The sequence below is a fragment of the Protobothrops mucrosquamatus genome, unplaced genomic scaffold (assembly GCF_001527695.2).
Source record: "Protobothrops mucrosquamatus isolate PMUCROS unplaced genomic scaffold, P.Mucros_1.0 scaffold926, whole genome shotgun sequence".
Taxonomy (NCBI): domain Eukaryota; kingdom Metazoa; phylum Chordata; class Lepidosauria; order Squamata; family Viperidae; genus Protobothrops; species Protobothrops mucrosquamatus.
In genome coordinates, this window is record NW_015387177.1 from 187,530 (window position 1) to 212,129 (window position 24,600).

General features: G+C 39.9%; 1 protein-coding gene across 1 annotated transcript in view; it reads left to right on the forward strand.

The window, feature by feature from the left end:
- SUCO (SUN domain containing ossification factor) overlaps positions 1–24,600 on the forward strand; it is a 178,808-nt gene that overhangs the window by 133,751 nt on the left and 20,457 nt on the right. The window contains exons 16-22 of the mRNA XM_029284770.1: positions 6,697–6,771; positions 7,995–8,076; positions 8,492–9,628; positions 10,759–10,846; positions 12,298–12,402; positions 16,603–16,757; positions 18,287–18,378. Coding sequence (XP_029140603.1) covers positions 6,697–6,771; positions 7,995–8,076; positions 8,492–9,628; positions 10,759–10,846; positions 12,298–12,402; positions 16,603–16,757; positions 18,287–18,378 — 1,734 coding nt within the window. The remainder of the gene's footprint in view (positions 1–6,696; positions 6,772–7,994; positions 8,077–8,491; positions 9,629–10,758; positions 10,847–12,297; positions 12,403–16,602; positions 16,758–18,286; positions 18,379–24,600) is intronic.

A 24,600-nucleotide genomic window follows, 5' to 3' on the forward strand; every position in this document is an offset into this window, starting at 1 on the left:
CCGGAGGAGTTCTCACCTACATCGTCCACAAGGGACGACTCGGGAACTCAACTCCTACCCCGGGTAGCTCACCTATCCCCCTCTGCCCAGGGGAAAGGTATCAAGCCGTTTGACAGCTGATGCTAGCTGTCAAAACGGCTTTTACGCAGAAACAGGCGGGAGGCAGCTACAGCTGCGTCCGACGAGGTCGCCTGCCACCAGAAGTCCCTGCTGCGCCAAGATTTGAAAGGTTTTGTTCAATGGTTCCAAGAGCACATCTGCCAGCTTCTTCAGAACCCTGGGGCCAGAACATGTGGTCCTGGCAATTTGAACTCATCTAGAGTGGATAGGTATTGTTAACCATCCCATTTGGCACATTCAACAAAAGAAACTCCCGGTTCTTTTTAAATTAACCATTTTAAATTTAAATTACAGTAGCTCTGAGATTTTTCCTGAGAAAACCCAGGTAAGTAACTCCCTTTTCCCCTCCAGGCCACCCACAGTACATAGTTCACCAATTGAGTTCAGTTCTTTTGCTTTGGGAAAAGCTGTCTGCTTCAGTCAAAACCTTCTTCATACCTCGGCCTTGTTAGATAACGTCTCCCTGGCAACAGATGGTTCATTTGCATTCCATAGCCTCCCTCCACCCTTAGGAATTCACCACCCTCCTCCCATCATTGTTTGGCAAAGGTGCTAGGGAAAAGCAGATACAAGCAACTATGGAGTGAGTCAGGTTTGACAGGTGTTCTCTTATCATTTTCTTGCCTATTTTGACTTGCATTCTTATTCTGTCTTCTGTTGCAGTACTATTTTTTCCTTTGTGTAAAGACAGATATAAGGAATTAATTAAGCAGTTCTACTTTCTCCCTTTTACTTGTGACCTCCCTGCCATCTTCGCCTGTTAGTGGACCGATCATTTCCTTGACTTTAGAATATAATATAATAGAGCTGGAAGGGACCTTGGAAGTCTTCTAGTCCAGCCCCCTGCTCAAGCAGGAGAACTTATACCACAGGTCGGCAACTTGCGGCTCTGGAGCCTTCCCCTGCGGCTCCCAGCCTCCTCTGCCATTTGCAGAGAGAAACAGACAGAGCTTCTCTCTCTCTCTCTCTCTCTCTCTCTCTCTCTCTCTCTCTCTCTCTCTCTCTCTCTCTGTGTGTGTGTGTGTGTGTGTGTGTGTGTGTGTGTGTGTGTGTGTAAAAAAAGAGAGTAGCCTCACCCTGTTCTGACGAGCTGACAAGCTTATTGGGCAGGGCTCCTCCCTTTGCTGCGTCTCTGTAGGAAGCAGGAAGGGCAGAAGAGAGCTAGCTAGGCCAGCTATGCTGACTCAGGAATTCTGGGAGTTGAAGTCCATGAGTCATAAAAGAGCTGAGATTGCCTACCCCTGAGCTAGCCCAATAAGAATGTGTGTCAGCTTGTTGGAGAACAGCTTGAAGCCAGCTTGCTAGGTGAGTAAAAGATCGGAGAGAGGAAGAGAGGGGGGGAGAGAGAAAGAAAGAGAGAGAGAGAAAGAGAGAGGGGGGAGAGCAAAGAGAGGGAGAGGAAAGAGAGAGGGGGAGAGGAAAGAGATAGAGAAAGAGAGAGAGAGAGGAAAGAGAAAAAGAAAGAGAGAAAGAGGGAGAGGAAAGAGAGAGAGGGAGAGGAAAGAGAGAGAAAGAAAGAGAGGGAGAGAGAGGAAGGAAGAGAGGAGAGAGGGAGGGAGAGAGAGAGAGACAGAGAGAGAGACTCTATTATATATATACCTATAATAAAGGTAAAAAAAAAGGATATATGCAATGTTATCTTCATTTTAGATATCAAAAGGGTTTTGCGGCTCCCAGTGTTTTGTTTTCGGTGGGAAATGGATCCAAGTGGCTCTGAGTGTTTCGGGTTGCCTACCCCTGACCTATACCATTTCAGACAAATGACTGTCTAGTCCAGGGTTCGGCAACCTGAAACACTGAAAGAGCCACTTGGACCCGTTTCCTCACAAAAAAAAACCCTGGGGGCCGCAAAATGTGCGCATGTGTGCGCGTGCAACGGGGCTTGATTGAAGAGTGGAGCCTAAGGCGAGACATGCATTGGCCCTGCTCCTGTCCAGCTCTGGTATGGACGGCTCTGCCGTCCTGGCTTCTCCTCCCCTCGGAAAAGACTGCTCTCCCCCCGCCCCACGCTCTCCCTTTCTGGGACTTTCTTTTTTCCGTCTTTTGGTGCGAAGGTTCCAAGGGAGGGGGGGAGGCCGACGGAGAGAAGGAGCTGCTGCGGCAAATCTTCCGAGGTGGCAGCAGACGGCTGCTCAGCTCACCTATTTCAGCCTGCTGCGGGAAGCCGGAGTTGAGGCTTCTGGCTCGTTCTGGGAGGGGTGCTCGGAAAAGAGAGGATTAGAAGCGGAAAGTGGAAGAAAGCTTCCAGCTGTCTGTGGTTCTTTCGCTGGGAGGGCGAGGAAGCAGCGGGGAAAGACAGCTCTGGAGGGAGCTAATGCGTCGTGCTTCTCTTTGCAAACGAACGCGAAAGGTTTGGGGGTTTCGCTCGCCCGCCCGGGTTGAGACCCTGCGCCGCTCCTTCTCCTGTGGCCGGGGAAAGAGGGCCGGCCCCGAGCCTGTCCTGGAAGACTTTTTAGGATATCCCCCACACCCTCCCCTGTTAGCCCAGGCACTGCGGCTCCGCAGCAGGAGGGAACCCTCCGGACCTTTGGTACTCCCGGCTTGCCGGCGAGGCTTGTAAACTCGGCTCCTGCCAGGGAAGCAGCACCTTTTGGGGCAGGGGCTCTGAGCAATTGCACGCTTCGGGGAAGGAGCACTGAGGCCTGCAAGCAGGCAGGCAGGCAGGCAGACGCTGGGCAGCACGAACTGAGCAGCGGCAGCTGGGCAGCACGAACTAAGCAGTGGCAGCTGGGCAGCACGAACTGAGCTGCGGCAGGAGGGAGGTGGGGCCTTGGCTTGTTGCTTACCAAGACAGTGCTTAGTTTGTGCTGCCCAGCGTCTTTTGTTCCGCCGCCGCTCAGGCCCCTTTTCCGCCGCTGGAAGCACGCCGCATTAGCTGGCACCACAGGGGGTGGTCCCACGGCAACGCCGACAGTCCAGGCCATGCACCACTGGCGTCTCCGGTCCTGAGCCGCGAGCCACAGGAAATATCTGGGCCCGAGTTGTCCGCTGCAAGGACACCCCGCTCATGGCAGTGCCGCCAAACCGCCTTCTATGCCGCTGGCGTCCCCCAGGCTAGAGCAATGAAAGCCTGTCCAGCTGGTCGTCAGGGTGCAGAACCGGGCCACGGACGGCAGGCCTTGCTCACCGGCAACGCTGGAGCTTTCCATGCCAACCGGTAGGTCTTCCGTGCCGCTCCGCTCGGACCGCTGGCTTCTGGCTGCGGCGCTGTCTCCCTCCGGAGCTGTCTTTTCCCCCCCTCCCGTCTATGTCGAGCCCACGGGGCTTGATAGGCAGACAGAGTCCCACAAACCAAAGAAGTTGAACCAATCAATTCAAACTTCGCGAGGTTTTTTTTCGTGAGAAGTTTGAATTGATTGGTTCAACTTTTTTAGTCCCACTTTTTGTGGGGGGGCTGCATATGGCTGGGAGTTGCAGGAGACGGCTGAAAGAGCCGCATGTGGCTCTGGAGCCGTGGGATGCTGACCCGTGGTCTAGTCTATTCTTAAAAATCTCCAGTGATGGAGCGCCCACGATTTCTGAAGGCAAGCTGTTCCACTGGTTACTTGTCCTTGCTGTTAGGAAGTGTCTCCTTAATTCCAGGTTGCTTCTCTCTTTGGTCAGTTTCCAACCATTGTTTCTTGTCTTACCCTCTGGTGCTTTGGAGAATAGTTTGACCACCTCTTCTTTGTGGCAGCCCCTCAAATACTGGAATATTGCTATCATGTCACTCCTATTCTTTTCTTTAGACTAGCCAAACCCAAATCCTGCAGCTGTTCTTCATGTGTTTTAGTCTCCAGGCCTTTGATTATTTTAGTTGCTCTTCTCTGAACTTTTTCCAAAGTCTCAACATCTTTTTTGTAGTATGGTGATCAAAATTGGCTGCAGTATTCCAGGTGTGGTCTTACTAGGGTTTTATAAAGCGGTACTAATACTTTGCATGATCTTGATTCTATGCCTCTGTTTATACAACCCAGGATTGTATTAGCTTTTTTGGCTGCTGCTGCACACTGCTGGCTCATAGTCAAGTGATCATCCCCTAGGACTCCAAAGTCCCTCTCATAGTTGTTGTTTTTAAGCCAGGTTTCGCCTAATCTGTATTTGTAGCTTTGATTTTTCCTGCCTAAATGTAAAACTTTGCTTTTCTCCACATCTATTTTGTTGGATAGGGCCCATTGTTCAAGTTTGTCAAGATCTTTTTGGATCCTGAGCTTGTCTGTTGGGGTGTTGGCTATTCCTGCTAGTTTGGTGTCATCTGCAAATTTGATGAGTTCCCCTTTAATTCCCTCATCTAAGTCATTAATGAAGATATTGATGAGTACTGGGCCTAAGAGGGAGCCTTGTAGTACCCCAGTGCTTACTTCTCTCCATGTGGATGTAGTACCATTGAGGACTACTTGCTGAATACAGTTTGTCAGCCCGCTACAGATCCATCTGGTGATGATGTGCTCTATCCCACTTTTTTCTAGCTTACTAAGCAGCAGGTTATAGTTTATTTTGTCAAATGCCTTACTGAAGTCTGAGTATACTATGTACACAGCGTTTCACTGGTCTACTACTTTAGTCACTTTATCAAAGAATGAAATAAGATTGGTTTATAAACCTGTGCTGGTTACTGGTTATAACTTTGTTTGCTTCTAGTTGTTCGCGGATCTGTTTTTTGATTATCTTTTCCAAGATCTTCCCAGGTATTGATGTTAGACTGATTGGTCTATAGTTTCCTGGGTCTGTTTTTTTTCCTTTCTTGATGATGGGAACCACATCAGCCCTTTTCCAATCATCAGGTACTTCCCCGGTGCTCCAGGATTTTTGAAATATATGGTACAATGGTTCTGAGATAACATCTGCCAGCTCCTTTAGAACTCTGGGATGTAATCTGTCGGGTCCTGGTGATTTATATTCGTCAAGGTCGGATTGGTGTTCTCTTTACCATTTTCTTGCTTATTTTAATTTTTGTTTCTAGTCTATCTTTTGAGTAGTTCTTTTAGTATGTTGGGCTATAATTTCTTTTTGTGTAAAGACTAATGCAAAGTTCTGCTTTCTCCCTACTGCCTGTTGCTTCCTTGCCATCTTCCCTCTTTAGTGGAGCTACAGTTTCCTTGACTTTTTTCTTGTTATTAATATGTTGAAAAACCCTTTTTTTTTTGTCCTTGATTTCTGTTGCAAATCTTTGTTCATTCTGAGCCTTTATTTCCTGACTTCATCTTTGCATGTTCTGGCTATCTACTGATAATCAGTCTTAGTTATCTCTCCCTCTTTTTATTTTTGTACTTGTCCTTTTTGTCTTTCAGTTTCTCAGAGAGAGCTTTGTGCAGCCATGCTGATTTCCTCTTGAATTTCTTGTTTCTCTTTTTCAATGGTATTGCACTGGACTGGGCCCCTATGATCATACTTCTTAGTGTTTCCCACGCTTCTTGAGTTGTTTTCCCCTTTAGGATTTTCGTCCATGGAATATTTCCTAGGTTCTCTCTGAGTTTGTTAAAATCAGCTCTTTTGAAGTTTAAGACTCTGGCTGGATTATTTCTATTGTTTGTGTTTGTATTATATTGAATTTCAACATGACGTGGTCACCTTCACCCAAGATTCTGGCAACTTCAACTCCCTCTATCACTTCTTCTCTATTAGTAAGGATTAGGTCCAGTATAGCTTTACTTCTAGTTCCCTCCTCCATCTTTTGGCTGACAAAGTTGTCAGCTAGGTTGGTTAAGAATCTGTTTGATCTCCCACTCGCTGCAGAGTTTGTCTCCCAGTTGATATCTGGATAGTTGAAGTCTCCCATTACTACTGTGGTATGCTTCCTACATACATTTGTCAACTGATTGGCAAAGAGTTCATCTATTTCTTCTGATTGGTTGGATGGCCTGACTTTTTTTATAGATCTGCATATATTATGCATGTATATGGTGCATATATTAGCCAATCTTTAGTTACTTGAAGGTAACAAGTGATGGATCATTTATAAATCAATATTTCCTAGATTTTCAGCTCATAGTACTACTGCTTGAGAAAAAGAAAAATTGGGGGGAGTGACAGAAATCTTTCACTTTTTAATGACAAATTTTCTCCTAATCACCTAATGGCAAACATATCCTCCAAACATTCATAATAATAAATTGCACTGGAGGTGGTTCAGCCCTTAATTACTTCATCTACTTTTCTATTTTTTAATGAAAATTAATGTGTACATATCTAATTAAATAGTTACTTCTTTATATGTATGCAGTTTTTTAAAATAAAAAATCCTACTCTGAGTACTATAGAATGTGTATTTAGATCGTATCAGGCAACAAGAATGCAGTACTTCAAACCAGCTTTCAGATTTTGAATGGGTTTCATTCTGGATTTCAGCATGAGCAACACCGGAATATGTTTGATTTTCTTAATTCTAATCAATAGGGGTTCAGAAAATGCTATGTTTTCATATACGATTTTAAATTCTTGACTACCCTCATTATGAATGAGAATTTTCATTTGAGTTTCATATAAATTGATATAATTTACTGCTCAAAAACTATATACCTAACAGAACAAATATCAGTAAAATTGGTTTCCAACTTTAAAAATAAATGATGGGATATGTGTCTGACACTTTTTTAGATGCCATTTTAAATATGGTGAATATTGCTGCTAATATACTTGGAACAAAAACTGAAGAGGACACTGCAGAACAAGGTAGGCATATACAATGTTATCTAATTAATTTATGGAATACATTTTAAATGGATTTAATTTTGTTTAGATGGATTTTTTCTTTGTTTTGCATAATAATAAAAATTCTGAAATTAATTGTAAGAAATTAACATTTTTACCTTATTTTTCTTCAACAGGATATAAAGTAAATAAACAAACAGCTTTTCATTTTAAAAAACAATCTGAAGTAATAGTAAAACAATAAGTAAAGTAAAAAATATTAGGGAAATATTTAGCAATTGATTAACAAACCAATAATTTAACCATAGCAATTAAAATCACCTCAAAAAGAGTGCAGCTATCTATGGACCAAAAACATTTACAGAAATAAAGCTTTTAATATATGTTAGTCCCACTAGCTCAACCAGACCAGAAAATCAACTCCACAGGAGGACTAGAATTGCACTATAACAGAACCTTGCAAATCCACTTGTGCTTTTAATACCCCGGTATTATTTGTCTGAGCCACTTCTGAGTGTTATCTTGCTTCCCAAGACTTAATGTTTCAGCTTTCTTTGCCTAGGTAACAATTCTTGCATATTTCCCCTCACTCTCTACAATCTCTCACATAAGACCATGCCCTGTGAGAAGGAGGCAAAATGAGTTTTCTTTGAAAGATGTCCATTCAGGACATAGAATTGAGACAATTATTGATTATTTGTGTACCATCTAGATCAGTGATGGCGAACCTTTTTGAGACCGAGTGCCCAAACTGCAACCCAAAACCCACTTATTTATCGCAAAGTGCCAGGGCTGCATCAGCATTGTGGTGCCCTCAGGGGGGGTGAGGAGAGCGTGGCCCACTGGGTGGGCGTGGCTGCAGTGGCCACGGAAGACTGGATGAGGATAGCTGGGGCCAGTCCCTTGCCATCTCCGGGGCATCCCCGGGGGGCCAATGCCGCTTGCTCGTTCACTTCCTGCCCTGTTGTTTCCAAATGCCATATGCTCGCTACTCTGGCGAACTCTGCTGGGGCAACGGGACGTGTGCCCACAGAGAGGGCTCTGAGTGCCACCTCTGGCACGCGTGCTATAGGTTTGCCACCACTGATCTAGATCCTCTGTAGTGAGAGAACGTGTAAATCTTACATAAATAAATATTACACATTGAATAGTATACTAGTAAATTAAAAACAAGTAATTTCTTCTGAAATCACAATACAGTTCAATGGAATTTCATATAATTAAACTGTATGTCTTTTCAATAGGAAACAATGTTTCTGAAAACACAACTGCCACTTCCAGAGAAACACCCAATCTACCAGAACCAACCCCTGTTCCTTCTTTAGAGTAAGTAATGTGTGCTAGATAATTAGGCTAATCTGAATGTGGTTTGGAAAATTAAAACTCTAAAGGAAGGTTAAACTGAGACTCTGTTTGCTTATGCAAAGAGTTTTCTTTTCATTCTGAAAATATGAAAGCTAGAAAACCGAAAAATGGAAATGGAGAATAGGTTTTTTTGTTTTTTCCCTGAAACATTCCTTCCACAAGTAAATTGAAAAACTTAATTATGAAATATATTCTAATATTTTCATTCTAACTTGTGTGTAAAATGGTTCAGATACAAAAAGAGCTTATGCTTAGAAATATATCAAACAAAAAACTCATGAACAAGTGAAAGAATATTAAGTTCTTTAACCACTTTTTTAAAAGGATATACTAAAGTGCACATTTATTCTATTAATTTTTCAACCTGTGTTTGTAGACTTGTTTCTCCAGAAATACCAGCGACTGAAAATGAGATGTTAGTTTTGGAAATTACGGGAGAGAGACCAATTGTTCAGCTTGTTCATGAATATGAAGAAGAAGTCAGTCAGTCCACCGTGACCCTGCTGCCAAGTGATGAACAAGAAGAGGAAGTATCATGGTTTGAGCATGAAACACAGATCTATTGTTACAATCTGACTGCAGCTTGTTGTATTTCTCGTTTTTCAGAGTATGTATTCAAATGGTGTTCAGCAATAGCAGTTCTCCATCCTCCCTGCAATAAAACTGATAGCATTTTGGAAAAACATAATTCTGTTACTGTTTCACAAATACAACTAGTTCCAACCAAATCATTGCATATTTTGGTGCATGAGCAATCTTCAGAAAAACCAGATGCCTTAATTATAGACTTATCTGAAATGGCAGTAGGTGTTCTAAGCAGTGTATTAAATGAGGCTACAATTAATCAGACTGAAGTTACTTTTGAACTGGAGCCTAGTCATCCACAGACTGTATCACAATCCATCCTCTTAGATGTTACAACAGGAACCAGATCACCATCTATAGTAGAGGTGTCCTCTGAGCCTACAAAATATGAAAATGTATCTGAAAATCCAGAGATCCTTTCCCAAGAGGAAATCCTTGCTGAAGAAAACAAACTTGTAGTATCTGTTACAGACAAACCTCCTATACCAAGTATTATAACTGAATTCAGGGTGTTGAACACAGAAGAAAAAACCTCGATGGAAACTACTTCAAAGCCAACAGAAATTGTTTTACAGTCCGAATGTACAGTAGCCATAGAAAGCTATGGTGTGGAAACAAAAGTTAGTTCTTCGGAAACAGAAAAGCAGGAGGTGTCACTTGTGGAATCGTCTTCTTTGGAAATAAAAGATGATGAGCAGACTGTTGAGGAAACGTTTCTTGCCATTTCAGTTTCTGGTGGGTTGGCAAGAACTGCCACAGACTTTTATGCCGAACTACAGAATTCCACAGATTTAGGCTACACAAATGGGAATCTTGTTCATGGGTCAAATCAAAAAGAGTCTGTGTTTATGAGACTCAATAATCGCATAAAAGCCCTGGAAGTAAATATGTCTCTCAGTAGCCGCTATTTAGAAGAACTAAGTCAGAGGTATGTACAGCAATGGAATTCTTACTGTCTGATTTTTTTTTTTTAAAAAAAATGAAATATATGTCACATGGTCACATTGCTAAGCAACAGAAATCCAGGCAGTCCTAGTTGCCATCATAATATGAAGCATGCAGTTGTTAAGGGGGGGAAGCAGAGGGGGTCTCAGGTAAGGAAAGCAGAAGTGCCATAGAGCGTGGAGGAGGCCTTGGGAGGCCCCGTGCAGCTGCATACAAGTTGAGGGAGGTGTTGCAGAATAGCCCAAGCTCAGGAAAAGCAGGAGAAAGAGGGTGCAATGTATGGAAGTAAAAGGGGGAAAAGAACATGGTACATGTGGGAGCAAATGGGGGAAGAAAGGCACAGAGCATGCATTGTGCAAGAAAAAGGGGAAGGAAGGTATGATATGTCTGTGAGCAAAGGAGGGATGGACGGCAGAGGGCTTAGAAGGTATAGTGTGCGAGCACAGAAAGCTGCAGGGGAGAAGATTTACCTGAGTGAAGTGCAGCCTTGTCTGCTTGTTTTCCTATTGATTTTGCTTGTTGGAAGCCAGCTGGGAAAGTCACAAATGGAAATCACGTGTCTGTGGGATGCTGTAACCAATAAGTGCGAGCTGATTGCCAAGTGTCCAAATTTTGTTCACACGACTGTGGAAGTGCTGCAACAGCTGGAATTTTAAGGGCTTGCAAAGCAATTGAACAGTCGCTGAACAAATGGCCATTGAGGACTGTAATTATTAATGCATAGAGAAATGATTTGTATAAAGTTTTAAATAAGAATACAAGGAATATCCATGCTACTTGGGGGACTTAGTGTTAAAAAATAATTTATGTTAATTGTGCATGATGGTCTCAGAAATCAAGGAAGCATAATTTTATTCTGATGGCCAAAATTTCTTTTATGTATAATTGTAAAATCATCATGCAAAGCATCTTTGGGTACCGTCCCAAAAATAATTTAAAACTAACAATCCTTTCCTTGGAAGGAAAGATGTGCTCATCAGTTGAGCAGCCTTACAATGTTTTTTAAAAGGGTTGAGGTTTTGTTTTGTTTTTCTAATTGTGCAGATATAAGGATGACTAAATGAAATTGGGAAGAGATGAGAAATGATAGTAAGATTTTCTTTTACTTTGTAGGTATCGAAAGCAAATGGAAGAAATGCAGAAAGCTTTTAATAAGACAATAATAAAACTTCAGAACACTTCATGCATAGCAGAACAGCAGGTGTGCAGAAACCTATTTTTTGTTATCTGTAACTTAATGGTTTTGAAATTAAAGAAACAAGTTTATTTTACAAGTAGTCCCTGAGTTATTATGGGAATTGGAGCTAGGTTTACCATCACTAAGCAATGCAGTCATAAAGCATGTTGTAACGTGACTGCATCGCTTAGCAATAGAAATCCTGGCACACTCAAGGTCCTTAGGATCTATAGCAGGCTTTTTAAAGAAAAAGTGACAGTGATTTACAGGAGTGATTTGCTGGCTTCCCTATTTACTTGCTTTTGGGAAGCTGGTAGGGAAACTGACAAAAGATTATCACATGACCACAGGGATGCTGCAAGAGCCAGAACTTTGAGGATTGATCATAAGTCAATTTTTTCAGCACTGCTGTAACTGTAATTATTAATGAACAGTCGCCAAACAAATGGATATAAACTCACTACAAAGGCAATTTTTGCAATATCAAGAATAGCTAATACTTCTTTATTATCATTAAATGAATTTCTTATTAATAAAAAATTAAGACCACCTTTATTTTTCTACTATATTAGCATGACTAAGTCAGTTTGTGTTTAGTTTTAGGGGAAACTAGACAACCCATGACCTGTTGGGTCATCCTTTCAGAGATATTTCTTTACCAAATTCCTCAAAGCCTTCAATAGTTATAGAACTTCTAATATAGTGCCTTCACTGGACAAGTTGGGATATATTCAGAGATGTATGTATCTGCCTTGAAAATAGCCCATGTTGCATCAGCACAGGAATTGTTTTATGACATTTAGTATTACATCATAAACTACTTTATGATAATGCTTGTCATAAAATGTTTCATAATTTTTTTTCAAATGTCAATTCCATGGGAGTTATAGGTTCTAAATTTTGGACATATTCTGTAATTTAGCCCATTTGATATATTTTGGTTCAAGATAGACAGACAGGAAATTGCTTACAATTTCTTCTTCCCCTTCTTTCTTTACAAAGCAGAGAGATTGGAGAAGAAGGGATTGTAAAAGAGAAAGGCATACAATGGAGAATATACCAATCTGTTTGTATAGTGCATGTGACTGCTGGCACCAGCATATTGCTTTTGTTGTATATTCCCCAATATGTGCCTCCTTATTCTCATGTAGTCCCTTCCTCTCCGATAGATGTAAATATTAATTCCCTTTTTATTAATTATCCCAGCATTCGGATGAACATTCCAAAGGGCAAAGGAGTTAGGACACAAGCAAAAGCCAAGGTTTGAAATCAATTAATCTTGTCAATATCAAGCCAGACAGGATAGTTTTGGTCACTGATTTCCCACTTACCACATGATGTTGCCAGTTCCCATTGTGGTTGCTAAATAAGGACTATGTATATTATCCAATTTCAGCAATCCTGCATTTCTATATAGTAAATACTTTTAAAGATTAAGAAGAAAAGGAAATCATGTTTTTTTACTATTTATCTAGGATTTGAAACAGACAGAGGCCATCCAGCTTCTACAGGCTCAACTAACAAATATGACATTCATTGTTTCCAATCTATCATCAACAGTAGCTGAACTAAAAAGAAAGGTAAACATGTAAATAATATGAAAGAAACATGTTTTAAAATTTAGGTACCAATTTTATATTTTGAACACTGTGTTTTTAAAAAAATATGAAATACTAGTAATGGGCATTTAATTTCATAGAAGATAGATTTTAATTAGCGTTCAGCCATATGGCTTCTTTATCAAAATAATTGATCTTGAAAATGCTAAGTTGAAATGCATTTTACAGTCCATAACTAACACTTTCATGTGAAAAAGTTGTCTACAATTGTTAGTCATTTGAAGATATGCTTATGTGTTGCCAACTGATCTGGACAAAATACTTTAAAGTATTTTGAATAGGTTTTCTATAGGATAATAAGCTCCTTATAATAGGAAGAATTAAAAGATAACCAGTAACAAATTTATGGCAGGCTTCTTACTGTACATATCTGTAGGCTGACATAATTGAATCCAATTATGGTATAAATAGAGCTGTTCCCATTAATAACATAAGGCTGTACTATGATGACTGTATACAAGCAAATAATCAATTTTCATTTTTCAGTAGTGTTTAAGAGAATTGTAGAAATTTGTATCATGGAATAGGCTTGCATGAGGGAGATTCCATACAGAGTTGAATTTATTTAATTCAATCAGTTAGGTCATACTATTTATTGAATGCTATCCATTATAGCTGACATTCTGTTAGACTTAAAGGGATACCTATGGGGGCAATAAGAGGAAAAGGCTTGAATCCATGGAGCAGGATGAGCCGCTGTATCTAGGAGCAACTGCTCTAAGTAACAACAGAATAGAGAGTTATAGCTACATTATATAGAATAAGACATTTTCATTTCTATGCCTTGACAATTTTTTATAGTCTATACCAGAAGTCCCCAACCTTTTGGGCACCAGGGACCGGTTCCGTGGAGAGAGGTTTTTCCGTGGACTGGAGGATGTGTGGTTTTGTGTGCTGTCTGCATCTCGCAGATGGGGCTTTGCTTGTTTCTGCAGCCCGGTTGCTGGCATGCGGTGGCCAGATACTGGTCCACGGACTGGGGGTTGGGGACCCCTGGTCTATACCACGGGTGTCAAACTCGCTACGTCGCGTGACGTCGCGACGTATCGTGACTCTTTGTATTGCTGGCAATGAGGTGGGCGTGGCTTCGGTATGATGACAGCGCCCCTTGAGCTGGCAGTTTGACACCCCTGGTCTACACACTCAATTATCATAGCTTAAAATGACCTTTACCGCTTTGTTAACTGCTAGATTGTTCTATTTCAAGCACAAAAGATTTGGCACAAATGGCATGCTTTTTTCACCAATTTTATGTTTGAACAGTATTTATGACTATCATAGCTGCTATAAGTGAATGTGATTGGGTAGAAAATATCATTTTGCAGAGAGGCTAAGAGAAAATAATTGTATAAGATCTGAAAATGCATCCAAGAAGGAAACTTGAGCCCTAAAATACAAACTTCTTGGCACTTACAAGTTTGGTCTTACTGTCTCTGTTAAGAGTCTGCTAGATCCATTTCAACTATCTCTCTGGATCACCCACATGCAAGTTCAAAAATGCACATACACAAACTCTCTCCCCCCTCAAAAAATAGGTTGCTCCATAGGCTTTTCTAATCTTACCTGTATTATGTGCAGTCCTTTCAACCCTAGCTCCAAATTCCTTCTCTATACCAGATTGCCTTACACTCTTCCCTATTCTATCCCCAAACCCCACATTTCCTGTTCCACCTACATGGGAACCCTTCCAGAGAAGAACTAGCTTCATTTTGTTCACCTTTCAGAGAATGTATCTTGGAAATAAAAATGGCAAACATTCCTGGCAGCCTGGGAAAGAAATTAAACACCAAAACAAAATTAAATTACTAGAAGCCAACATGGGTTTATCAAAAGATTTATTGGCAGACCTTATTGCATTATTTGACAAGATTAAATTAATGGACAAGCGAAATGCTGTAGACATACAGATAGTCCTCCACTTATGACTACAATTGAGCCCAAAATTTATGTGACCAAGCAAGGCAGTTAACTGAATTTTGCCCCATATTACAACCTTTTTCCCACAATTGTTAAGTGAATCACTGCAACTGTTAAGTGAATTATGTGGTTGGCTTCCCCCACTGATTTTGCTAGTCAGAAGCCAGCTGGGAAGTTTACAAATGGTGATCACATGACCCTGGGACAGTGCAATTGTCATAAATACATGCCAGTTGCCAAGCACCTGAAGTTTGATCAGGTGAGCATGGAGATGCTGCAATGCTGGTAAGTGTGAAAACCGCTCATAAGTCACTTTTTTCAGTGCCATTGTAACTTTGGTCACTAAACAAATGGTTGTAAGTCGAGGATTACCTGTAAATATAATAATAAACAAGAACAAGCAATAAAAGCAATAAAAGACAGCAAATTGGAAAAGATGAAAAACAAATCTACACCATTTAAAGAAGCATTCAAATACCCTTGCCAATGGCCTGGGCAAATAGCCAGCAATTTCCAGAATCTTAGAAACACCAGCATGGTGGGCCTGTCTGAATCTTGGGGGTGAACCTTATTCCAAAGAGCAGGTGCTGTGACAGTGAAGGTGCACTTTCAGGACCTGATAGCTTTATTTATCAAAGGTACCCAGAGTGTGCCAACCCTGCCAGACTGAAACAATGAGGAAGATATTACAGCAGACAAACTGTAGTATACTTGGCTTCAGTAAGGACCGAGTAGATCACAACCTGCTTCTTGTTGAGATAAGACTATGTGGGATACACTGCATCACCACCAGATGGATTCCTAACTGACCAACCAACCACCCTCACCATGTAGTCCTCAATGGAAGTACATCTGCAGGAAAGGAAGCATGCAGTGGGATACCACAAGGTTCTGCCTTATGCCCAATACTCTTCAATATCTTTACAAATGATTTAGATGAAGGGATAGAAGGGGAACTCATCAAATTTGCAGACAACAGCAAACTGAGGGGAGTAGCCAAGGCTTTAGAAAATAGGCTCAAGATCCAGAAGTACTTGAACTCTGGGTCCTATCCAACAAAATGCAATTCAGTGGTGAGAAAAGTAAGGTTGTAAGGCAAAAAAAAAAAAAGGCACAGGTATAGAATAAATCAGTGGTTCCCAACCTGTGGGCCATGAGGGGTTTCTAACCAGGCCGCGGAAACTGCCAGCGAGCGCACGTACGTGCATCCTCACTTGCGTGAGCAGCTGGCAAGCGCATGCACATGCTCCATTTGTGTGAGCAGCAGGCACGCATGTACATTGCTTGTGCAAATGGAGCTGTGAGCGTGTGCCCGCTCTTGCTGGCCGCTCATACTGAACCATCCCATCCCCCCCCGCCCATCTGCAAATCTGGAAAGGTTGGGGAACTCTGGAATAGATGGTACTTAGCTCAATAGCAGTAGCTGTGAGAGGGATCTAGGTGTCCTAGTGAACCACCACTTAGGTATGAGCCAGCAATGTGTTGCAGTTGCCAAAAAAGCCAATGCAGTCCTAGGCTGCCAATCGTATCAAGATCACATGAAGTGTTAGTACCACTTTATACTTTTTTGGTAAGATCACACTTGGAATACTGCATCCAGTTTCGGTCACCACGATACAAAAATGATGTTGAGACAGAGTGTAGAGAAGAGTAATCAAGATGATTAGGCGCTGAAGGCTAAAACATGATGAGCAATTGCAGGAACTGACTATGTCTAGTATAACAAAGAGAAGGACTAGGGCTGACAAGATAGCAGTCTCAATATTTGAGGAACTGTTACAGAGAAGAGGAGGTCAACCTATTCTCCAAAGCACCTGAAAGCAGGACAAGTAACAGGGAAACTTAATCAAGGAAAGATCCAAGCTACAACTAAGAAATTTCCTATCAGTGAGAACAATTAATCAGTGGAACTGCTTATTCTAGAAGTTGGGATGCTCCTTTACTGGAAGTATTTAAGTAGAGATTGGGCAGCCATTTGTCCAGAATGGTATAGGGTCTCCTGCTTGAGCAGGAGTTTGGGCTAGAAGACCTCCAAGGTCCCTTTCAAGTCTATTATTCTGTTATTAAAGTAAATCACAGATAGAAGAAGGACAATTGATATATTTGGAAAGTGTTGGGGACAGTTGTATCTGCAGAGATTACATTACTTAATTAGATATAGGTAAAACCTATTATTATAGCATAGATACTCATTTATATATATATATAACTATGATTATACAATCTATACAATTTCTTTTTCAGGTTTCAGATCACCAGAGTTACCTTGTGATTTCTTTGCTATTCTGTGCCATTCTAGTTTTCATGTTTTTTCTGCAACGTTGCAAACACAGACCAGAGCTGAATAACGATTACTTTTCAAAGGTTCTCAAAAGTAATCACTGTCCTAGTCCTAAAAGGTAACTTATTTCTCAGGTTTATTATCTTAGTCTAGATCAGGCATGTCAAACTGCCGGCCCGCGGGCCGGATGCATCATGCCAAAAACGTACCCACCCCATTGCCTGCAATGGGGAAAAGGTCCCGATACGTCGTGCGATGTCACGTGACATTGCGTGTTTGAAATGCCTGGTCTAGATCAATCAGGAAAACTAAGAACAACTGCATACTAAGACATACTTATGACTAAACTTATAAAATGCTTTTCATTACATAAATGCTTTCCATTATATAAATATGTAGAATGGAAAGTGTGTTGACGTGTGAAATTTATGAATGTATGAAATTTATGAATGAAAATTATGTGAAAAAGTGAAATTTTCAAATGGCTTTTGAAAGAACTTTGCCACTCAGGATAACTTGTAGATAGGTCATCAAAAATAGCTTAAGAACAGTTGCTCATCCTTCTAGCGCACAGGTGTCAAATTCGCCATGTCACATGACGTGTTGCGACATACCACAACTTTTTTTGCATTGGCAGGAGTGGGCATGGCCTCTTCATGATGCAACAGGCCGCGGGCTGGCAGTTTGACATCCCTGTTCTAGCGGGAAATAAAATAAATAAGCTATTTCAGCATATTGAAACAGTAAATACAAAAAAAGAAAGCAACACCCAATTGCAGAATATTATTACCCCCTCTCCTATGGGCCCTAACTACCAAAATAGCTACCAGAAATTTGCCTCTCCCTTGCAAAAGCAGAAGATGATGGCTCTATTTAGAAGCCACTCAGCAAGAACTAATGAATATGGAGTTCAAGCATTTGCTCAGTTTGGTTCTAATTTCTCATTTCACAATGCACATTATGCTTTATTTCTTGAGTTCTATAAAATAAAGAGAATGTAGAGTATACAATGGTATAAAGTTGTTTATCCTTTGTACAAACACATTTGAACCACTTAACAAAGTTTCTGAGTGCACTTTCAGTTTATATATTATATATTTTATACAAATATCTCCAAATGTTTGTTTGTTAATCAGAAGAGATTTGAAATAGCGTATTATCTCATTTATCCATCACAATAAATTTGGGTAAAACGTTCTGTATTTAAAAAGCATGTTCACATTTAATGGCTATGAAATAATGTCACTTTTAGAAATTTATCTTGCTTAACCAGGAAAATAAATTGATAAATCTTTTTTATGAGTACACAATGCTTCTCCAAATATTGGGGAAGCACAACTCCCAACAAATATGTTCAATACAGAAAAATCCTGTGAGATACAACTCGGCAGTAGGTGTACGACTACGTTGTTACACTCCTTGGAGATTTGTAAACTTCAACATGCATGCAAATTTCTGTAGCAATATAAAGCCTATACTTGGAAATGTAATGCTTTTACAGTAAGCTCTTGTGCTAAAGGAGAATTGGAAAATAGAAGCAATAGGTTTCTCAGAATGCTTCTAGAGTAGGAGACTGGATTTTAGAACTTGGACAGGGAAAGCTATTTAATGTACCTTTGTAGATAAGGCACTGTTTTTCTCCTGCAGGTGTATTTCTTCCTATGATGATATGAATGTGAAAAGAAGAACCTCCTTTCCACTCACTAGGTCTCATTCTTTTCAGCTAAATAGCAAAGAAGGTAAGGATAGCTATGGTTTAATTACTTGCTTCTACAGATTGCTCGTGAAATCTCTACTGTATTTCAGTTCAGAATAGTTTTCATAATCCGCATTATAATTTGTTGCAGAAATATAGAAGTTAGTGCAATTAAAACCTGATAGGTAGTCAGATTTGTTTGTTTGTGAATGTGTGTTAGCATTATTTTGGGTAGCTGTGCAATAAAGCAAACATAGGTCCACCAAGTGCTGCTATCTTTAGCAGTCCTTCCCCAGAGACAATTTATCAGGAGGATTTTGACTATTTCCCGAATATTGTGCTTTCAAAGCTGAGAATAAACGGATTTTGCTTTAGAGGTTTAAGAGTGCTATTGCTATTTGACTTTTATTTTAATTTCCTTTAGAACCTCATATAAACTGATAGATCATTACCACTTTGTGGCACCACAAAGACTTGTATGGTCCTATAATATGGTGCTCGTGGAAGACAAATTTTCAACAAAGTTGAAACATTAGAGGTAGAAGATACATATCTCTGAAGGTTCTCGATCTTTAGCTTTAGCATCTTGTTTTATCTTTTAAATTGTGCCTGTTTCTTGACATTCCAGTATACTTCCAAATCAATTTTGATGTACCTCTAGCCTTTCCCCTACAAGGTAACTATAGATTATGTTACAACTGGCACAATAGCAGATTTTGTGAATTCTTTTGGAATTCACAATGAAATTTAAATGCTTGTTTTTGATTACTCTCTTGGCGGTTAGAGGTACATCAAAATTGATTTGGAAGTAGTGTTTCCCAAATAAAGATTGACAAACTAAAAATAGCGATTTGACCTATTTTCCAAAGCACTAGAGGGCAAGACAAGAAATAACAAGTGAAGAACATTAAAGGGAGATTCAACCTAGAATTAAGGAAAAATTTCCGGACAGTGAGGACAATCAGTGGAACTTCCTGGAGTTGTGGGTGCTCCATCACTGGAGGTTTTCAGGAAGAGATTGGACAACTTTGAGCTAGTGAGAATAGAACTGCTGGCAGTCAAAACAGAAGTACATCAAAATAAAAAAGCAAAGATACAAAAAAAAAAGAATGACTTCCAACTTCTTTTATAGCAGATATAAATAAAGCTTATGTTAAAGGTAAGAATTATCTTGGTGTGTCCGTTGTAAATGCCCTTTCAATATCATTTTTATTTTGTCTGATAAAATTTGTTCTACATCTTCAATAACATCTTTTGGACATTATCAATGGAAGCAGATGTAATTACTGTCATTGTTGATATTGTAGCTACTATTTTCTGATTCCATTCTTCAAAAGTCTCAGAGTTTTTATTGTCACGACATTTTACATAATAGCAATAGAACTTAGACTTATATACCACTTCATAGTGCTTTACAGCCCTGTAAAAGCGGTTTATAGAGTCAGCATACTGCTCCCAACAATCTGTGTCCTCATTTTACTGACCTCAGAAGGATGGAAGGCTGAGGCAACCTTGATCCAGTGAGAATCGAACTGCTGACAGTCAGCAGAATTAGCTTGCAATACTGCATTCTTTTTTTTATACAAATATTTTATTGGTTTTTAACAATAACAATCTCCAGTGCGTGGTGTACAGCGTGATGTCTTGGTTTATATATTTGGAAAAAAAAGAAAAAAAGAAAATAAAAAAGGCAATAATAATTAATTAACAGTCAATAATGATTAAATTTGATAATTCCATAATTAGTATATTAATTAACAATATATTTCCTTGATTTTCCTTTCTCCCATTTGTATTCTCCTTCTTCATCCTTAACCAAAATATAATTCTTAATATTTTCAACATATAAATAATTAAATATAGACATTTTTCATATTTATACAAATAGTAATAACATCTATGTATAACACATTTTTATCAGCTTATATTATTCTTATAACCATCATCTCATTCATTCACCATGCATCCTATTTTCGTGAGTTTTGTTTAAGCTTAATTTTTCCTTTTATTCAATCCATTCTTATCAGTCATTATTTTCTCAATGTTAATCATCTAAATATCCATTTTTCCATTTAAGTACACCATCCCAATATTTTCATATTTCATGTGTTATAAAAATACTGTGCTTCTTGTCTATCATAACATCTGGGTATAACATCCTTTCTGATCAGCTTATATTTCATAATTATAAAAGTTACATCATCCCAATATTTTTACATTTCATATATTGTAAAACTTACTATATTACTTAAATCTCTTATCCCTCTTGTTATAGGGCCCCTTTATTTTCAAAGTTCTCTATTCTTTTAACCATATTCAAACAAGTGTTTACTCATGTAATACTCCATCTGATAGGGCGAGTCAAATCTCTTGATTCTGTCTCTAGCCTTCTTCTCTTGCCGAATAGCTTTCCAAGTTGATATATTCTGCTTACCTGGCAGTTTCTGTGCTTTTGCAAGTATTGTTGGGAATACAGAAGATAAAATAGGTAGGATATGTACTGTCAACGCTGCTAACATTGGATGTTCTTACTTTGACAAAATATGAAGAGGCAGCCACTCTCTGTATAAGCTGTGTGGTACTTTTAGAGTTAAATCAAATAATGCTGGGAGGGGAGGAGAAAGAATGTGTGTGGAGATTAGTTAAGATAAGAAACGGAAGGGAAACTTTGCCCTTCAAACTAATTGCAGAACGTGATTTATGACTGCAAATTAGAGGAAGGAATTATGCTTGAATATTATGTGCTCAGGGGAGGGGAATTCAGATCTTGGTATCCACCATGTTGTGCCGACACTTTGTTTCACGATTAAAGACTTTTTAGGATAAACAATGCCTGAAAGTTCTTTGAAGTGTTTCGTTAGTCGGAACCATGACATATATTTTCTGTTTCCCAAACTCTAATAATTCTCCTGGGAATTCTATAGTCCACTCCATTTTTATTGTTATATCGAAGTCTTGTAGATTTTTTCCTATTTGTATTGGATTATAATTCTTTTCATTTGTAGCTTCATCGATATGATCATGTTCTTCCAGTTTGTGTTCTGTTATCTGATTTGTTTGTTCATTCGTCATTTTCTGGGTGTTTTTTGATTATAGATTTAGATTGGAGATGTGCTTATTTATGTTGTCAGTTCTGGATTTCCTTGTGGTTTACATCTATTGTCTTTTGTATCTGTCATAAAATTGCGTACATTTCCTCTTGGAAAGTATTTGTCTTGCTTTGAAATATTACTTCTGAAAGTCTTTGATATTCCAGGCTAAGTCCTTCAGGAGTGAATATTGAGTGTGGTGTCCTGTCATTTGTTGATAAGTGTACGGTATCCATGTTGTCTCCCCCCTTCAAATAGTCTTTCATTAATATTTTAATTCAGAAGTTAATTATCAATCAGTCAAAATTGCAATTCAGTATGTTAAGCCACCTTGAGTCCTTCCTGTAGATTCTCCTCTAAAAGATTAGCCAAGAGCCAAAGTTTTTCTTTTTCTTTAAACAATTCTTAGATTTAGTCAACAGTTCAGATATTTTTCTTTCAGACACTTTTTAATCTTATACATATACCAATACATACATGCATACATACATACATACATACATACATACATACATACATACATACATATATACTATAATTTCATTAAAACCCTTTTAGGTGTAGTTTCAGCAGGTTTTTTTGGTTTCTAGATTTGTCCAGACTATAGTATTTTAAATTTAATTTCCATATATTTCTTTCCCCCTTAGTATTAATTCGCTGCTTCCGTCTATGAGGGAGCGGGGATATAGTCCCCTCCCTTCACTTTCGGAGGTTTTCTTGCTTTGGGGGTCTTTCCCAAGGATTCAGTTAGTAGATAGAAGAGAGAAGATCGATAACTCTCACCAGTTCCAAGCACACTGTTCACTGATGTTCTTGTTCGTGCTCTTGGATTTTGGTTGCAGGTAGCTTGGGCTGGACGCTGATGCAACGCCAGCCTTTCTCCTGTCAGGTCGGAGGGCTTCCCCCGGATCGAACGATTAGATTTGCTTCAGCTATGTGTTGAAGAAAAACAATTTTTATACAGTCATTATTCTTCCTTAGTTTTAGATTTACAAATAGCTTAATCATCATTTCCATACTATCTGTCTTACTTTTTTCCCACATAGATCCCATTTGTGTGATCTAGTCAAAACAAAAAAATAGTTCTCATTCAATTGATCTCATTCAATAGCAGTGTTTTATATTTTTTTCACAGAACTCATCTTTGGTTAATTTATTTTTCACTGGTGCATAACATGCAGTAATGGCAATTATGGATACCTACTTTCATGCACAATCATAACAACCGAGCTTACACTATATTTTCTGACACAGATTTTAGCCCTTTGATTCCTAATTAAACCCTTCCATTGATTTGCATTCAATGACAAATCCCAGATTGTGATGTAGTTAGAGATTATCTAGTTCAATATCTGTTCGGTGCAAGGATCCATTATCCCAGCATTTCCAACAGACGTACATCCAGCCTTTGTTTAAACATCTCTACTGAAGGAGAGTCTATATCAGTGATGGCGAACCTTTTAGAGGCTGAGTGCCCAAAAACCGCCCCGCTCCGTGCCCCACCCTGCCTGCTTGGCCCCCGCTCCCCCGCAACGCCACCCATTGCCTCCACAGCCCACCACAGTAGGCAGCCCAGTAGCACCATGGAAGCCATGCCCTCCCCTTGTGCCCCACAGCATCATCTGCGCACAATGGCGTGAGGGCCAAGTCTTGTTCTTGCTACCCGGCTGCCATATCCTTGGCTGCGCTGCTCCCTGCGGACTGAGCTCAGGGGCGACTCTTCTCCAGGGGTGCTGCTGGTGAGAGGGGAGGCAGGGCTGGGGCGACAGTGCGCGTGCCCACAGAAAGGGCTCTGAGTGCCGCCTCCAGCACGCGTGCCATAGGTTCGCCACCACTGGTCTATATCCTGGAGTTGCCTATTCCATTATTAAACAGGTTTTTACTATTAGAAGATTTTATCCAATGTCCAATTGAATTTATTTCCTTGAAATATAAATCCACTGATTCTTATCTTGTCTATGGAATAGCATTAAACAATTTGGCTTCATCTTCTACATGATAGCTTTCAAAAACCTGAAGACAGCTACCGTATCTTCTCATAATTTTCTCTTCTCTGGGCTAATCTTGTTTAACTCTTCCAGCTGTTCTTCTTACCAGATCCTTGCTATCCTCTGGGCAGGCTTCAGTTTGTCCATTCTATAATGCTCTGTAAATGTGATAGGTGTAATCTGACCAACACAGAATAGAAAACTGTTGATACAACCTAGGATTACAGGAGCAGTTACCTTGCTTTTGGGAGAAAAGCATTACATTCCTACCAATGTCATAGCTTTTCCTTCACTCCTATTTAACAAACTCTTTTATATTGTATCTTGGTGACAGACAGATATAAAGATATGTTTAAGTTTCTACTTTGGGGGCACTTATCCTTCTTTCCATATTATTTGAGATACATTATGAACCTAATATGGGATGCACAATTTAAAGTGTACAATATACAGTTTAAAGTATACCAGATAGCAACATAATTGGATAGTTTGGAACAGGATCCCTTCAGCCAACCAACAGAACTCTGCCTAAGAACTATCTTACCACTGCACTGCCATCTCTTATGCCCAGATCAGAAAGTGTTCCTACTTTCTGCTCAAGCTCCATCCTATAAACCAATGGTCCCCAACCTTTCTGGCTTTGCAGACCGACAGAGGGGGAGTGGGGATGGTTCCATATGAATGGCGGGCAAGCCCATGCCCGTGCCATACCTGAAGCCTGCCATTTCCACAGCCCCAGTTCCAAACGGGCTATGGCCCAGTACTGGGCTGCGGCCTAGTGGTTGGGAACCCCTGCTATAGACCATGTTTCTCCACCTTTTCTGCTATATTCCATAAAAGAAAGGACAAATTCTCACGATTTTACAAATTTTATTAATTTTTCAAATAAACATATGGACAAATAATACAAATATGGTGCATTTCATTAGAAAAACAAATACATAAAAAAGCCTACTCAGTAAGTATTCAGAAATAACCAGCGCCCCCCTCCCTGCATCCACACTCCCTCAACCTTCCTACCTACTTCCCTCTTCCTTCCTCCCCCTCTTAACCACGACCTCTCCTCTTTCCTCCTTTCCAACTATCCTACACATCCCATCACCTTCTTTTCCACCACCTCGGATGCAGTTTAGGGGTACTAGCCGATCATCTCCTCTTCTTAAAGACAAACATTTACATTATATTTAT